The sequence below is a fragment of the Aspergillus ambiguus genome, assembly GCF_047715705.1.
Source record: "Aspergillus ambiguus strain CBS 117.58 unplaced genomic scaffold BDV59scaffold_7, whole genome shotgun sequence".
In the NCBI taxonomy this organism is placed as follows: Eukaryota; Fungi; Ascomycota; class Eurotiomycetes; order Eurotiales; family Aspergillaceae; genus Aspergillus; species Aspergillus ambiguus.
This window is the reverse complement of record NW_027395520.1, coordinates 341541-356881: the sequence shown is the minus strand read 5'-3', so window position 1 is coordinate 356881 and position 15341 is coordinate 341541. Positions and strand designations below refer to the sequence as shown.

Below are 15341 nucleotides of genomic sequence, written 5' to 3'. Positions count from 1 at the left end.
TCCTAGTCCTGATCGGGTAATATCAGCTCCGATTCTCGACGCGTTACGTGACCATCCGCCCATCTTGCATCCTTCCCATCTTCATTGCCTGGAGATACCACCAGGAAGACGCCAGCTCTGCAATGCCACCCCGTGCTACCCGCAGGGGGAAATCGACGGACTCGGCTTCTCCAGGGAGCCACAAGCGGAAAGTCGAGCAGAAGGACGAGCCCGCTTCTCCAGCCCGCAGATCCAAACGCGTCAAGTCGACGGATGAAGCCGTCATCTCAGTCAAGGCGGAGATCGAGGAGACAGAAGTATCCATAGATGCGTCAAGTTCTGCGGGACGTGTCAAAACGGAGGAAACCGCCGACGTGCCGGCCACGAAACCCAAAGCCCCGAAACGCAGAACGAAGAAGGAAAAGGAAGCAGATGTCATGCCTCTAAGGATCCGAACGCAGGGATTGCGCATGTGCGTCGGCGCCCATGTAAGCGCTGCAAAAGGTTTAACATCCTCTCCCCTGAATATGTTGCATGCTCCTAACATGTCCGTCCACAGGAGTCTTCAATGCCGTTCACAACAGCATGCACATTGGGTACGCCATCTTCCATCTAGCCCCGAAACTTACACAAGACTAACATCCTTGCCAGCGGCAACGCCTTCGCCCTATTCCTCAAATCACAGCGGAAATGGGATAACCCAGCCCTACAAGACGACCACCGCGACAACTTCCGGGATCTCTGCATAAAGCACGAATATGACGGCGCAAAGTAAGGCCTTGTCCCACCGCACACCAACCATCTCCGCTCACCCACCCGCAGACACATCCTCCCGCACGGCTCCTACCTGGTCAACCTCGCCCAAGAAGACAAAGCCAAAGCCAAGCAAGCCTACGACTCCTTCCTTGACGACCTCCGCCGCTGCGAAGCCCTCGGCATCACGCTCTATAACTTCCAGTAACCCTTCCCTCTCCCTCCTTTCCATCCCTCACCATCCCGTACTCACATCTTCCCCCCCACAGCCCCGGAAGCGCGAACCAAAGCCCCCTCCCCGACGCCCTCGCCCGTCTCGCGAAAGCGCTCACCAACGCGCTCACCGCAACCACCACCGTCACCCCGGTGCTGGAGACAATGTGCGGTCACGGCACGACAATCGGCGGCTCGCTCAGCGAATTCCGCGACCTGCTCGCGCTGATCCCGCACGAACACCATCCCCGCATCGGCATCTGCATCGACACATGCCACAGCTTCGCGGCCGGCTACGACCTGGTCACCCCGGCCGGCTTCCGCGCCTTCATGCAGGAATTCGACGACCTCATCGGCCTGCAGTATCTGCGCGCCCTGCACCTGAATGACTCGAAGGCCCCCCGCGGTAGCAAGCGCGACCTCCACGCCAACATCGGGACCGGGTTCCTGGGGCTCCGTGCGTTTCACAACGTCATGAACGAGCCGCGGTTCGAGGGGCTGCCGATGATCTTGGAGACCCCGATTGACCGTCCCGCGGCGGACATGGTGAAGGATGAGGATGGTAGCGATGTCGACGAGGATGGGGAGCAGAAACCGACGAAGAAGAAGAAGAAGCCGGCGAAACGGCCTGCGGCGGCCAAGGCACAGACGGTGCCTGATCCGTCGGTGTGGGCGCGGGAGATCGAGCTGCTGGAGTCGCTGATCGGGATGGATCCGGAGAGTGCGGAGTTTCGGGAGCTAGAGGCGAAGCTGTCGGAGGAGGGCAGGGAGTCACGCGAGAAGCATCAGGAGCAGTATGAGCGGAAGCTGGAGGCGGAGGAGAAAAAGAAAGAGAAGGGAACGGCGAAGAAACAGAAAACGCTCGCCGAGGTGATGAATGGGTCTGCGAAGAAGCGAAAGGCCAGCGCGAAAATGACCGACTGTGAGAGTGAGGATGAAGGATGTCAGAGTTGCTAGCTGCCTCCGTCCCCTCGTCTACTGATGTATCACTAAATTTACTGATACCCACGTGCTGAGGCATCGAATACAATATGCGAATGCTTCACCCAACTTCATTCAATCCAAATGGGTATTCTGTATGTAGGGTTTTAAGAAACAATCAAGGCTAAGATAAGATGCAAAATGCGCCTCCGACCCCGGATCAGCGACATGGTATCACATAAGAAATCACTGTCTATACGAAAAATCGTCTCCAGAATATGTGCGGGGGCCGCCGTCATGCACTTCAACACGTTGACGCCAGGCGTTGGCAACAACCACAGGTATAAAATAAACAAGAAGACATATAAGTCGCAACGCGCAAAGATTGTACTCAAAACAACTGATGGCGTGCTTGGCTGGGAGTTTCAAAAGGAAGGAAAGGGTATCAGGCCAGGCGCCGATAAGAGGATAGAGCAGACGGGATATACCGGCCCGGTAGCGTCCAGCACACACCAGAATGGCGAGTATATCCGCAGGGTTAGCTTCTGAAACGCTAGCGACCGACCGGGGGTGACAATCTCTCAGGAGAAGACTGATGGTTCGCGGCCGGGCTCGGGCCGCGGCCCGCTGCTTGGAGCTCAGCATCGCCAGAGAACACGATAGGAGGAGCCGATCTCAGGGGAGACGGTCCAGACACGCGTGGAGAGAAGGGCCGACTGTCGTTGTCGCTTAGGTTGGCGGTGGATATCTTGAGTCCATGGGTGTGACTGCTCGCCCCGCTTGCGCGAACCCGGAAGGATCGTCGACCACCTTCGGTCAAGTCGTCGGGAGGAGTGATATTCACGTTGTCGTCCGTGTCGGGGGAGTGTACCATGCGGGTTTCCGGGCTGGCGACATGATGGTACCCTTCACGGTCGCCAGAGGGGTACACGTCCTCGCTGTCCGAGTCGAGATCAGGACTTCTATCCCATGAAGGCTTTTGAGCATCGGAACGCATCTTGGAGATCTTCATGTAGTTGTAGGAGGCAATGCTGCTGATGGTGATGAACAGACCGGCGATGTTGACTAGGGTGAGCTGGTCATGGAACACCACGCCGGCTGCACTAATCGTCACCACTTCTTTGAAAATGCCGCAGATGCTCAGGGTGACAACTGAGGAACGCTTAAGGAGCGCGAATTCGGACGCAATCATGCAGAATGCTAGGACGCCGGGGAAAACGAGAAGGAAAACGGCAAACATGCCCCCATGCGCGTCGGTCAGGGCGACGAAGCCGGTCACAATATCTGATGGGCCTTCCACGGCCATGGCGATAACGATCAGGGAGAAAAACATGACGGGCGTGAGAAAGAACAAGGTCGAGAAAGGATTCGCGGTGGCTGGGTGCCGGAGGAGCAGAATCTGGGTGAGACCCCATCGAAAACCGGAGAAGAAGGCCGACGCAATCACCAATACGAAGCCCACCGCGTTAAAGGCCGTCTCACCCGCAACCATCATGACGACACCGACGGTCATGGTCGCGATGATGATAATCAACTTGACCGACGGGGCTTCGAGTCGGAAGAGGAAGGCGAAGAGGAGCACGAACGCGAGGGCGGAGGATTTACACATGGTCAGGAACGTGAGGGAGATGAACTTCAACGACATGTTGCCCAGACCGATATCCAGCGAGGTGGCCGCTCCACAGGGCACCAGGCGGGTGAAGTAAAAGTACTTGGTGAGCACGGATCTTGGTTCTGTGGGAGCATCGTCCCTGGTCGGAGAGGCCGATGGGGACGCGGCGGGAAGCGGCTTCGGACGGAGGGACGGGATGAGGTAGAGGATAAAGGAGGAGAGCGAGAACTGGACAAGCATATGCAAGCTGGTAGTGAACAGAGGGAACGGAAAGACGACCTCGTCTTCGGAGAACATCCACTTGTTGTACTGTCGAGGGAGAGGTTAGCCATTATCAAAGGGTTAAGGGGGGGCAAAGAAACCTACAATCGAGATGGCCAGAGAGAAGAAATACCATAGGAGGATGAGACCAAGGTTGACCAAAAGTCTCCTCATGACGTTCCGATCTGCCAGGCCCATGGATAACAGGTCACGCGAGGCCTTTACATCGGCGATGCGGGCATCCAGCTGTCTGCGTTGTCTTCTCCGCCGTCGTCTCTGTCGTCTCTGCTTGGCCGTGAGGCCGGTCTCTTCGTCATCGTGAAGGTCGTCATCCGAGTCCATGAAATCCATCTCGACGCTTTCGGCGATTGACGAGAGGTCGGAGACATCCGCGTCCTCGGCGGCCTTTTGTTCGTCTCGTCGAAGGGCAGCGGTGTCACTGACGGATCGGGGATTCTCATCCCTTTGGTCGAGAGGAGCTGATTGGGACGGGCCACCAGTGCCTGTCAGCACGGAGCTGCGCCGTCGATGGTGGTTCCCGGCCGGCGATAGACCCATGCTGAGCGGATGAGAACGCGAAGGGAGGGCAGTCAAAAGGTGGGAAAGTCACAACGGAGGAATTGGTTAGGAGAGAGAGGACTCCATCAGCGGACGGTCAGGGTGAGATCCGGGGGCCGAAACAATGAGTCGCCGGGAGGCGATGATCGGTGGTTGGATGGAGGGAGGAGGTCTGGCGACGCGATGAAACTGGGGTGAAAGGAGCGAGGGAGAGATTGGCAATAATAAGAAGATAAGAAATGTCCGTCGACAGGAGGCAGGTTCAGAGGTGGGCGGGGGGATAATGCAAGGGCGTGATGCAGAAGCAGAGAGCTCAGTCGGAGCTAAGAAGGGAACGGATTTGGCGGAATCTAAAGGAGAGACGGGAGGAATGGCGATGGAGGGGAAGACTGAGAGAAGCGAGAAGGGAGAAGTTGAAGTTGGAAGAGAAGAAAAGAGAAGAGAGAGGAGATGAAAGACGGGAGAAGGAGAAGAAGGGACTAGACCCGGTTGAGCTGGTGGTGGAGAGTCGGGCACATAATAAATAATCCTACATAAATATCAGGATGACTTATGATCTTGGAGAGTCACTTAGGTACTCCGTCCAAATAATCATTAATTTCGAATTATCCTAATCCCTAATAATCGCCAATCTGCAAATCCTGGCGGGGATTCGACGAATCTAATTAATCCCATTCCATCGAGAGACCAGGGCTTTCCGGACGATCCGGGGTTGATGAGATTTCTCTACTCCGGCTGACTCCCATGCTCTGTACCTGATGGTGATCGCGTGAATACTAAGCTTAATCCTAGGGAATCCAGCCTAGTACATCCGATGTACTCATACTCCTCTATCCGCATATCCTCCTTTTCCTCTCTCTCTCTCTCTTTCTTTCACTCCAACCCAACCCACAGGCAAAAAGCAAAAGGGGCTGAAGCTCTCACCGACTTCTTGGCATTTAGACCTCTTCAATCTTTAGCGATCTTTTAGTCTTTGCGACTAAAAAGAGGGGACTCGGGTTGTCTGCCCGATGATTCGCTTTCCCCCCGTGGCCCTCCAACCTCGGGGCGTGTGATAGGTATGATCGACCCCCCGGCGGGTGCAGAGCATCGTGAATCATTCTGCGGGAGGAATGTCTGCCCAGACCAGGTCTTTTCTCCGAAGCCCAAGCGGGTCTGGGGCATGTTAGCGATTCTCAGCCATCCTGACCGACTCGGTCATGTGCCGGGTTACGACGAGATTTCGCGCGTGAGCGGGTCGAGTGGATATTGGAGCCCTGGCTGCCTTAGACTTTGTGGCTCATCCTTCTTATGTAAACGGCATGTGATGTCGCAGAGGCCAAGATCCTTACACGCAGGATATCAGGTCTGGTGAGACGGATCTAGACCTTGCATCTGCAGGTAAACTGCAATTCTCGACTAGTATGTACGGTCTACTCGACTCGTCCGTAGTGCGGAATATCGTTCATTCGACTCATACCTACGGAGCAAATATTCCCCATCCTCTTGCATGGGTTGCATGGGTTGTCACGTTACCACCTGGATGAAGCTCACCACGGCTTTCAACATCCCAGTAGCTCATTCATCATGAAGCCAGTTTGCTGTTAGACGCTCATCTTCAACCACCCTTCCTCTGTCCCCCCGCACCGCCATTACCATTACCGCCCGCAGAGGCCCGCGAGAACGCATTGGCCGACCCAATCGCCGCACTCGCATTCCGTAGCTCAATCTTCTGGCGTTCCATTTCAAGCTGCGTCCAACCCGTTAGCTCAAACATCCCCGCAATAGTAATCAAAGAAACAAACGGCCGGTTTACGTACCACCTTGCGCACGCGCAGCAGCGCAGCGTTATCGCCCGCCACCAGCGGCCGGCAATCATCCGGGCGATACGGCGCGGAGATGGTCACCGCGTCCGCCACGACGATGGCCGTGCCGTCCCACCGGACGGGCATGGTGCGACTAATCGCGTCGAAGATATCCTGCGCCTCGCGCGTGACACCCTTCCCGCGGCGCGCCTCACTCTCGTGTAACTTGGCCACCGCGGAGGCCTCGCGGTTCTTCAGCGCGCGCGTATCCAGCGCGTGGACCGGCGGCACGGCCTCCGCGAACGACGGGCCGTCCGGTGCGGCGGCCGACGTGGCGAGCGAGAGGAGCTGGAACGACTGTATCCGTGAGATGGGGAAGATGCGGTAATCCGCCTGGGGGTTTTTGGGGTCGGCCGTGTTGATGGCGACGAGGTTCGTGACCGGGTCGGCGGTGAAGAGCGTTCCTTCTATCGGGGGTCGCTGGGCGGTGGTGATGCGCACGCTGGTCGGTTCGAGCAGGAGACGTCAGGGCGGCTGCGGCGTACAGTTCTATCGTGGATTGATCACTTACCGGGCGCCAATCGCGCCGCTCAGCGCGACTTCTAACGGTACCATAGCACCTGCCATTCCCTGTCCTGGTGTTTTCGCTCCGGAGTGGAGACGTTTATGATCGACCATAAGATGGCTTCCGACTGATCTGATTCGGGCACTGGGAGCGAGGGCTTGCCCACTTCCGAAGATGGGAGGCCGAATCGCTCGTCTGATCGAAGGTGGGAGAAAAGCAGCACCCGGCGGTCCTGTTCCTTGGCGTGCCCCGCGCGTTGAATCCGCTGGGAGAACCCGAAGCGAGTGTCCTGTCCCAAACAGTAGGGTAGTATGTCCTGTCCGCGGATCGACGGCGGTGTGCAAGCCCGGATCAAGCAACAGTCCGTTGGGAAGCTTGGGTGGGCAACGGAGCGACCAGAAAGACAGCCAAGAAAGACGACAATCCCATCCAAGTGACGCAAGGATGTGTGACGGGAAATGACTCTGATCAACCGGCAAGGGGGAGAGTCTCCAACCACCAAGACGTAGACGGAAGAGGAGGTGGGGATTGCGACGGGGGAGAGACGATGGCAGAATGATGTCTTGGGGGAGAGGAAGTTGGATGTTGCACCGGCCGACGGATGACGGCCCGCCCGATCCAGCTTAGTCCGATCGGCATAGCACTTCCTTACATGTTAATCCTACGCCGCACCACTGCTCATTACTTAACTGTCCGCCGTAGAAATTGGAAAGGCGATTCATTCAATAATTTCGTTTCCATGAGAATAACGCGAAACGTCATCATCTAAATACAGAGGGATTACATCCTTTTGATCCAGTTTTACGGCCTTCAGGCTTCTATATGCTCAGAACTCACTCTCCATCACCCTTGCAGGCTTCGGCTCCACGTCCAGCGTAGCGGTGCGATGTCCTCAATTAAGCCGAGTAGGTCGAGGCCGACACCTCACCACCACGTCCGGTCCAGTTCACGTGGATGTCCTTGTCAACGGGGTACTTGTCGTTGGCGCACTCGGGCTTGATGCGGAAGGTGTGGGCACCGAAGTAGTCACGCTGGGCCTGCAGCAGGTTGGCGGGGAGGTTCTGGGTGCGGTAGCCGTCGTAGAAGCTCAGGGCCGTGCTGAAAGCGGGGAGAGGGATACCCCAGAGCGCGCCCTTGCTGACGACGTGTCTCCAGCCCTGCTGGGCGTGGTGGATGGCCTTGTTGAAGAAGTCGTCGAAGAGCAGGTTCTCGAGGTCGGGGTTGTTGCGGTAGGCGTTGGTGATGTCCTTCAGGAAGACGGAGCGGATGATGCAGCCACCGCGCCACATGAGGGCGATGGAAGGCTTGTTCAGCTTCCAGCCGTACTCCTTGGCGGCCTCCTGGATGAGCATGAAGCCCTGGGCGTAGGAGATGATCTTGGAGGCGTAGAGGGCCTGCTCCAGGTCGTCGATGAAAGCCTGCTTGTCACCGGAGAACTGGGGAGTAGGGCCACCCAGGACCTTGCTGGCCCGGATACGCTCGCTCTTGATGGCGGAGAGGCAACGAGCGAAGACGGACTCGCCAATCAGAGTGACGGGCATACCGAGGTCCAGGGCGTTGACGGCGGTCCACTTGCCGGTACCTTTCTGACCAGCCTTGTCGAGGATCTTCTCGACGAGAGGAGTGCCATCGTCATCGTTGAACTTGAGGACATCCCGGGTGATCTCGATCAGGAAGGAGTCCAGGACGCCAGTGTTCCACTTCTCGAAGACCTTGGCGATCTCGGGGACGGGCAGGCCCATACCACGCTTCATGATGTCATAAGCCTAGTGCATGTCAGCATCAGCGGCTCCCTCTTTTCTTCCCGCGTGCGCCTCCTTTCACTCACCTCGCAGATCAGCTGCATGTCACCGTACTCAATACCGTTGTGGACCATCTTGACGAAGTGGCCGGCACCCTCATCACCGACCCAGTCGCAGCAAGCCTCACCGTCGCTCTTGGCGGCGATGCTCTGGAAGATGTCCTTGATGTGGGGCCAGGCGGCCTCGTTACCACCGGGCATGAGAGAGGGACCGTACCGGGCACCCTCCTCACCACCGGAGACACCGCTGCCGACGAAGTTGATGCCCTTCTCGGCGAGGTACTTGGTGCGGCGGTTGCTGTCGGGGAAGTGGGAGTTACCACCATCGATGATGATGTCACCCTTCTCAAGGAAGGGCAGGAGAGACTCGATGAAGTCGTCGACGGGCTTGCCGGCCATGACGAGGAGCATGACACGACGGGGGCGCTTCAGCTTGGAGCAGAACTCCTGGACGGAGTGAGCACCGACGATGGGCTTGCCTGGGAGGGGTTAATGCTGCGCCTGACGACCGGGAGGACCGGGCAACCGGGGAGATGGTCGGAGGGGCACTCACCCTTGGCTTCATTGTCGAGGAAGCGGTCAACCTTGGAGGTGGTACGGTTGTAGGCGCAGACGGTGAAACCGTGGTCGGCAGCATTGAGGATCAGGTTCTGACCCATGACGGCCAGACCGATCAGACCGAAATCAGCACTAGGCAAAGGACGCGCCGGGGCGCCGACATTGATGCCGGCGAGACGGGCGCTTAAGTCAGTTGCCGAATTCCTGTCAACAACGGGTGGAATCACGGGATAGGAGATAGGTGAAGGTATGGGATTGAGGTGTGGATGGGTGTAAGTGTTATGACGTTATGAGGTGAGGGGCACCCCGCGCATCGTTCAGACGATGTTCAACTCGCTGGACACATCGCTCATGAGTTGACGAGGAGTCCCATCTCATAACGGTCGATGTCACACAATGCACCAGATTCCACGGAGATAGAAAACATGAGGGAGTGGGTAGAAAGAAGCCGGAAACGCCGAGGACTTACACAGCTTGGTCGGCCATGATGTCAGAGGGGAATCAGACAATCGAGGATGAGAGGAAGCAGAGAGAGAATATATACAGCGAAAAGCTGTTCCAAAGAATTGGAGGAATGGGGGAAAGATGGGGATGATATATCTGGAGAGGAAGAAAGGAGGAGAAGGAGGAGGAAGAAGCGAAGAGAAGGAGAAGAAGAAGATGTTCAACGATCCGACTTTGGACTGTCCGGCTTACGGAGCAAACCTTCCGTCATGGTGGGACGAGAGACGGCGGGGCAACCAGCCAAAAAAGAGAGCTAGGGGAGCAGAGTCGTCCGGGAATCCCACGGAGGTCGAGACGAGGGCCGTCTCCAGGATTAGGCATCGAGGAAGCTGTCTCTTTCGGTTCTCTCCCTCAGACTCCTATTCTACTCTACGTACTGTATACCAAGGGATGCTATGTGCTGTATTCATCCTCCTGTGCAGAGAAGGTTGAAAGCGTCATGCATTCGGAGATGACGGAGGACAGGCGATGGCGGGGCAACTCATGGAGGGGCTCCAGGGAAAAAATGTCCTTTGACTGCTTCAAGCGTGTTCGGTGAAGCAGATTCGGGCACGGATCAAATTGGAGCCTCCACCTCGATCACTGGAATCCCACGCATTCTGGTCTTGGTTCTGGCTTGGATGTCTTCTACTGCGTACTGCGTCCTTTTCCTTCCCTTCATCCCTCCGGACTTTGGTCGGATATGGATACTCCCTTCTCCTGATAACAGATATCGTGCAGGATTCATCCAGCATCCTCGATATCCTCGATATAGAATCCCATAGATAACACTTCGAGACCCGCGGAGAAATTTCCCCTATTAATCTCGCATACCGCGAAGCAAAAGGAAAATTGTCCCAACCTGGTCAAATTCCGGTCGTCCCAAAACGGCTTAGGGTGGGGGTGTCCTGGCTGCCCGAACAGGGAATTCACCATAGCCGTCAGGCCAATCAGCATCAGCCTCGGAAATACCTTACGCCGACCATGTCTGTCCCATTTCTCAGGCATCTATATCCTACGGCAGTCCATACCGCCCAGAAACGCTTTTCTTTCCATCACCGGATCCAACCGACTTTCCATCTTCACCTCCGCCATATCCCTCCACTGCTCGACCCCCTCTCACGTCGCCCTTGACACTCTCTCGCCACCTAACCGTCTCTCACCATCCTCCCAATTTTCCTTCTCACCCCCGCTATTCCCCCCCATCTCGAAAGACTCCGGTTCCTTTTCAGGCGTGACGTCTGGCGTATGCCTGCTGCGTCAGTCAAACCCTGAAGGTACGTGTCTGTTGCTAATCTCTGCACACGGCGCCTCATACCATCCAATCGCCCTCTCTCTTCTCGAACTCTCCATTCATCATGTCCTTTCCGCCACCTCCAGGTCTCAAGCAATCCCCGTCGTCGCTTCCTCCGCGACCACCACCACCCGCCGGCGCTGCCACCTACCAGCCCGCATATTCCGCCGCGCCGTCCTACGCGTCCGCCGGGACCACCACCAGCGGATATGGCGCCAACAGCAACTCTCGCCCCGGCGGCTATGGGGCTTTCACCGCATTTCAACCGCGCTCCGTAGCAGCCAGCCAGCCCTACCGCACCAGTAGCCCCGCGGTGTCCACGCCCCCCGTCTCGTCGGCAGGCTATTCCACCCCGACGACCACCGCTGGCTACGGGAGCTACTACTCGCAACCACAGCCGCCGTCCTACGCGGGCAACAACACCTCCTACTACGGTGCCCCACAGTACAATGACACCACATACGGGCCGTCCGTGCCACACATCCAGAACCCGTTCGGCACCCCGGGGACCGGCAAACGCAACGACTCCAACTTGGACCCCGAAACCGAGGCACAGATCGCCCAGTGGCAGAGCGCGTACGTGGCCGACGACACCCAGCAGTCCGCGGGTAAGGTTCCCGGTCGGCGCGACGGCGGCCTGACCACTACTAGCGGCGCGAACACCCCGTCCGTCGGCACCGCCACCAACACGCCTGTCTCCGCCTCCGGGCGTTCGGAGCCCGCCCCGAAGACCGTCGTGCGCTCGGGCGGTGGCCAGACATGGACGGATTCGACGTTGCTGGAGTGGGACCCGGCGCATTTCCGCCTCTTTGTAGGAAACCTCGCGGGCGAGGTCACCGATGATTCCCTCTTGAAGGCATTCACTAAATACTCGTCGGTTCAGAAAGCACGCGTCATCCGCGACAAGCGCACGCAGAAGAGCAAGGGTTTCGGCTTTGTCAGTTTCAGCGATGGCGATGACTACTTCAAAGCCGCTCGGGAGATGCAGGGGAAGTATATCGGCTCGCACCCTGTTCAGCTCCGTCGTGCCACGACCGAGGTTCGTCCAGTGTCCAACAATAAGGCCGCGAAGAAGAACGGAGGCGGCAAAGGAGGGGGCGGTCACGCCGGTGGAAAAGTGAAGCATGACGGGGTCAAAAAGTCTGGCAAAACAAAGGGTGGACTTCGGATCCTTGGTTGAGGTTAGTGCCGTGCCAATTGGTTGACTCGTATGTACATGCCAAATCTAAATTAATGACAACATTAAGAACATTCGGATATCTCGATCTAGTTTATTGATTCCAAAGGCCTGCACAGCGGTCTCCCACATACGGTAGGTCACCTGTTGGGGATAAGTTTATGATGAGATAGTACAGAGTACCCAGTAGACAATGACGTCGAAGGGTCCTCCCTAGACGCTCGATGAGAACTCATACCAAGACAAGGACATAATGAGCGCTGCTTTAGACCAAAGATATTCAAAATTGATAGATCAACAGAATCATTCATCATTCGTCAAGCCGTAAGAAGTAGCAACGACAATAAATCAAGTATTATACAATCCAGTCATCCAATATATGCAACCAAATATGCCAAGAGAAAAACATGATCAATGTCATGCAGCACGCCTTATTCACGATAACGTTAGGCTCATAGTATATGCAATGCCATCAGGCAGGCAATCACGGCGTCGAGAAATATCATTCAGACAGCGGAAGTCGGAAATTGGTGACTGCAGGAGAGAGAATCGTGGATATGTCGGAATCGGTACATCGTCAAGACGTCATATCAAGGAAGTAATGGGATATCGGAGCGTAACATCGTGGAGCATCGGAGGTGCCAAGGAGATCGAAGGGTCAAGGATATTCGTAACGGAGGGGGGGGGTAAGAAGCTGGTCATCCAGCCTTTAGCCACTATCACCCTCCTCCCCCGCTCTCTTCATCATCAACCGCCCGCTTCGGCGCGAAGAAGCCGACGTGGTTTTTCATGGCCCAGATTCCAAACCCGGCGATGGCGAGGAGTAGGAAAAGGATAATGATGATGATGGCGATGGTAATGTTCTTTTGGACCATCTTGGTGGGTATATATAATGCCCCCTGGGGGTTAAAATATGGTGGGAAGAAACTCAATCGGACCCGACAACCGTAAACTGACAGACGCCGAAGAATGAGGGGCACCCCTGGAGAGCGCTGGAGACTTCTCGTAGATTTTGATATCTCCAGCGACAATTCAAGGGATGGTAGATCGGGTAAGGAGCATTGCCCGGGGCCTTGCTGTCTTAAGGGGAAGAATGTTGCAGCCCAGCCATGTTGATTTCGATGCCTTTTCGGGTGGCTGGGCCCAGTGAGCGGGTTCGGGCGGGGCCACCACCGGCCGCCATTGGGTTACGGGTACTTAAGGTGCCACGCTACCCGCTAGGACGATCAGGTACCCAGTACTTTATCCCCAGCCTCTGGACTTTTCACGAAGCCTTGTCTCAGACAAATGGTTATTTCTTGGCTGTATCCTTTTTAAGTCATGGATCCAAAATTCTGGTCAACTACATTCTCTTTTTAATGACGAATTATTAGGCCCACGGCAATAGAGGACACAGGAGTAGGGAGATAACGGCGATACTTAAGATGCCGGTTACTGAGCCGTTAACCAAGGACCTGTCAGAAGCTCACGTGCACTCTACCTTTCTTCTCCATCCCATCGCAGCACTTTTCTCATGAACTGAAGGAATATATTCTTATTTTTCTCCATGGGGATATTCTTCCGAATCCTCCAATGTATAATTTGGTACTTGTATAGAACCTTTCCACTACCCTATTTGTTTAGTTAGAGAGGTGAATAGGGCTGTTTGCTGGTCGAAATTTTACCCGAAGAGTCTCAATATTTTCAACAGTGAAGATAATTGTGAAAGAACTCAATCGCCAAGCATCTCTACCATTCAGCAAGAAACTGTTCATCTAGATGACTGCCGTCTGGTCCCCTACCATCAAATAAATGGTGATTCTCAAAGAGTACTCACAAGAAATCATTATGGGATGCGTTCAACATGAAGAGTCCCTGCGTTTTCTGCGTGGAAGAAACGGCTTTTTCCTTCACAATTAGTGTGGTGTCAAAATTCCGTCCTGCGGGTTCATGACAGTATCGTCAGCAACGAAAGTTATACCAAGGCGCTTGGTAGTACTCCGTACAATCTAGTGTAATCCTAGAAGTACCGCAACATCAGTTTTGAGGAGTAAATCACATATATTCAAACTTCGACTGGTTCGTAGGACACTGATATTATATATAGCTGGGAGTAGCCAAAAGAAAATATCTTGTAAAATGACAGTTAAATAGCCACTGCAGCTGGCAAGACAGCTGAATCCTCCGTAAAGTCTGTGCTACTCTACTAAAGCACCAATTCAAACTGTTCTAGCGAGCCCTAAACATCTAGGAAAGGTGGTCTTTAAAACCCGCCCTGACTTCGCGCGGAAAACCAACCGAAATCCGCCATCACCGCGATGCCACTTTCACCACCTTAAATCCTTTATCATTTCTCAATAGGTTTACGCGTATTCAATCTCCGTAAAAAGAACACTGCTCCGTGGAAGATATCCGATTTTCGTTGGAAATACATTCGGTGGCTAATTTTCCGATGCCAGATAACTACGGTCCCCGAACGTGCTTACTGCAACCTGTTCATTCCCCTCACCAATTCCCCGATGGCAACAAAGCCACCAGACGCCGTTTTGCATCTTGAGAGCTGTCTCATACGACGATACTGGGAAGGCGATACCGAAGATGTTTCCAGGGAAGCGAATAATCCAAAGATAGCGAAATGGATGACAAACCGGTTCCCTAGCCCATATACTATCGACGATGCAAAGAAATGGATAACGACTGCTACGTATGAACACAACACTACTTTCTTCGCGATTTGCCGGCGAGATGACAGCAGGGTGATCGGTGGATGTGGCCTAGAGCCTCGAAATGATGTGAATTATCGAACGATGGCTATCGGTTACTGGTTGGGTGAAGCCCACTGGGGGCGCGGTATTGCAACCGAAGCTGTTGCGGCCCTCTCCCAGTGGGCATTTAAGACTTTCGACCATGTGATAAGGCTGGAGGCTATTGTTTATGAGGGGAACGGAGCAAGTGCTAGAGTGCTGGAGAAGGCGGGATATCACTGCGAAAGCCGGAATAGGTGTGCCGTCGAGAAGAACGGAGTGGTGCTGGACACGATGACTTATTGCATGCTGAGATAACTTTGGTTACGCCCTGTAGCAGGTGCATGTGTTTAGAGCAATGAGAGTAAGCCGATCATACCCCGAAAACAGCATTTAATCATAAAATGTCGTTTGCTCCGACAAAGTAAAGCACCACGCCTAGATGTACAGAGAAGAACTTTGTATGCGCAGGGCTTCTGAGAAGTATCTAGGAACATGAATCATACCTTAGTATGTCGATATTATCCGATGGAATATTTGTAGGCCTTGTATGCATGTAGGGGAACCGGGGCGGCTGACTGCCTAGGTAGAACCATACAAACCCAAGTTATGCTACAACCACTGCTTCTGATAACATAGTGAAATAAGACCGAGTATGA

The 15341-nt window shown here is 55.0% G+C and overlaps 8 protein-coding genes across 8 annotated transcripts; 5 read left to right on the top strand and 3 right to left on the bottom strand.

Moving 5' to 3' along the window:
* The first annotated feature begins 47 nt into the window (after positions 1–47).
* Positions 48–2030, top strand: BDV59DRAFT_173818 (DNA-(apurinic or apyrimidinic site) lyase APN1). The gene is made up of 5 exons (XM_073688965.1): positions 48–483; positions 539–575; positions 631–750; positions 802–936; positions 1002–2030. Exons 1-5 carry the CDS (start codon positions 123–125, stop codon positions 1900–1902), a joined length of 1554 nt encoding a protein of 517 aa, XP_073550148.1. The 5' UTR covers positions 48–122; the 3' UTR covers positions 1903–2030.
* Positions 2009–4438, bottom strand: BDV59DRAFT_154216 (putative nucleotide-sugar transporter). The gene is made up of 2 exons (XM_073687404.1): positions 3845–4438; positions 2009–3787 (listed from the first exon to the last, which is right to left on the bottom strand). Exons 1-2 carry the CDS (start codon positions 4295–4297, stop codon positions 2420–2422), a joined length of 1821 nt encoding a protein of 606 aa, XP_073550147.1. The 5' UTR covers positions 4298–4438; the 3' UTR covers positions 2009–2419.
* Positions 4439–5629: 1191 nt separating this feature from the next.
* BDV59DRAFT_173814 (anticodon-binding domain-containing protein) lies at positions 5630–7212 on the bottom strand. The gene is made up of 3 exons (XM_073688964.1): positions 6653–7212; positions 6097–6583; positions 5630–6026 (listed from the first exon to the last, which is right to left on the bottom strand). The coding sequence occupies exons 1-3, from the start codon at positions 6757–6759 to the stop codon at positions 5895–5897; spliced, it is 726 nt and encodes a 241-aa protein (XP_073550146.1). The 5' UTR covers positions 6760–7212; the 3' UTR covers positions 5630–5894.
* Positions 6562–7212, top strand: BDV59DRAFT_173813 (uncharacterized protein). Its single transcript, XM_073688963.1, has one exon. It carries the CDS (start codon positions 6821–6823, stop codon positions 7106–7108), a length of 288 nt encoding a protein of 95 aa, XP_073550145.1. The 5' UTR covers positions 6562–6820; the 3' UTR covers positions 7109–7212.
* A 106-nt stretch (positions 7213–7318) lies between these two features.
* On the bottom strand, positions 7319–9690 carry BDV59DRAFT_173811 (NADP(+)-dependent, decarboxylating phosphogluconate dehydrogenase). Its single transcript, XM_073688962.1, has 4 exons — positions 9475–9690; positions 9001–9188; positions 8475–8926; positions 7319–8412 (listed from the first exon to the last, which is right to left on the bottom strand). The coding sequence occupies exons 1-4, from the start codon at positions 9489–9491 to the stop codon at positions 7543–7545; spliced, it is 1527 nt and encodes a 508-aa protein (XP_073550144.1). The 5' UTR covers positions 9492–9690; the 3' UTR covers positions 7319–7542.
* A 1156-nt stretch (positions 9691–10846) lies between these two features.
* On the top strand, positions 10847–11962 carry BDV59DRAFT_200036 (RNP domain protein; the record flags this gene model as incomplete). Its single annotated transcript, XM_073693484.1, has 1 exon — positions 10847–11962. One exon carries the CDS (start codon positions 10847–10849, stop codon positions 11960–11962), a length of 1116 nt encoding a protein of 371 aa, XP_073550143.1.
* Positions 11963–12031: 69 nt separating this feature from the next.
* On the top strand, positions 12032–13031 carry BDV59DRAFT_173799 (uncharacterized protein). The gene has a single exon (XM_073688961.1). It carries the CDS (start codon positions 12339–12341, stop codon positions 12795–12797), a length of 459 nt encoding a protein of 152 aa, XP_073550142.1. The 5' UTR covers positions 12032–12338; the 3' UTR covers positions 12798–13031.
* Positions 13032–14249: 1218 nt separating this feature from the next.
* On the top strand, positions 14250–15065 carry BDV59DRAFT_154142 (GNAT family N-acetyltransferase). Its single transcript, XM_073687402.1, has one exon. The coding sequence runs from the start codon at positions 14458–14460 to the stop codon at positions 14998–15000; it is 543 nt and encodes a 180-aa protein (XP_073550141.1). The 5' UTR covers positions 14250–14457; the 3' UTR covers positions 15001–15065.
* Positions 15066–15341: the final 276 nt, after the last annotated feature.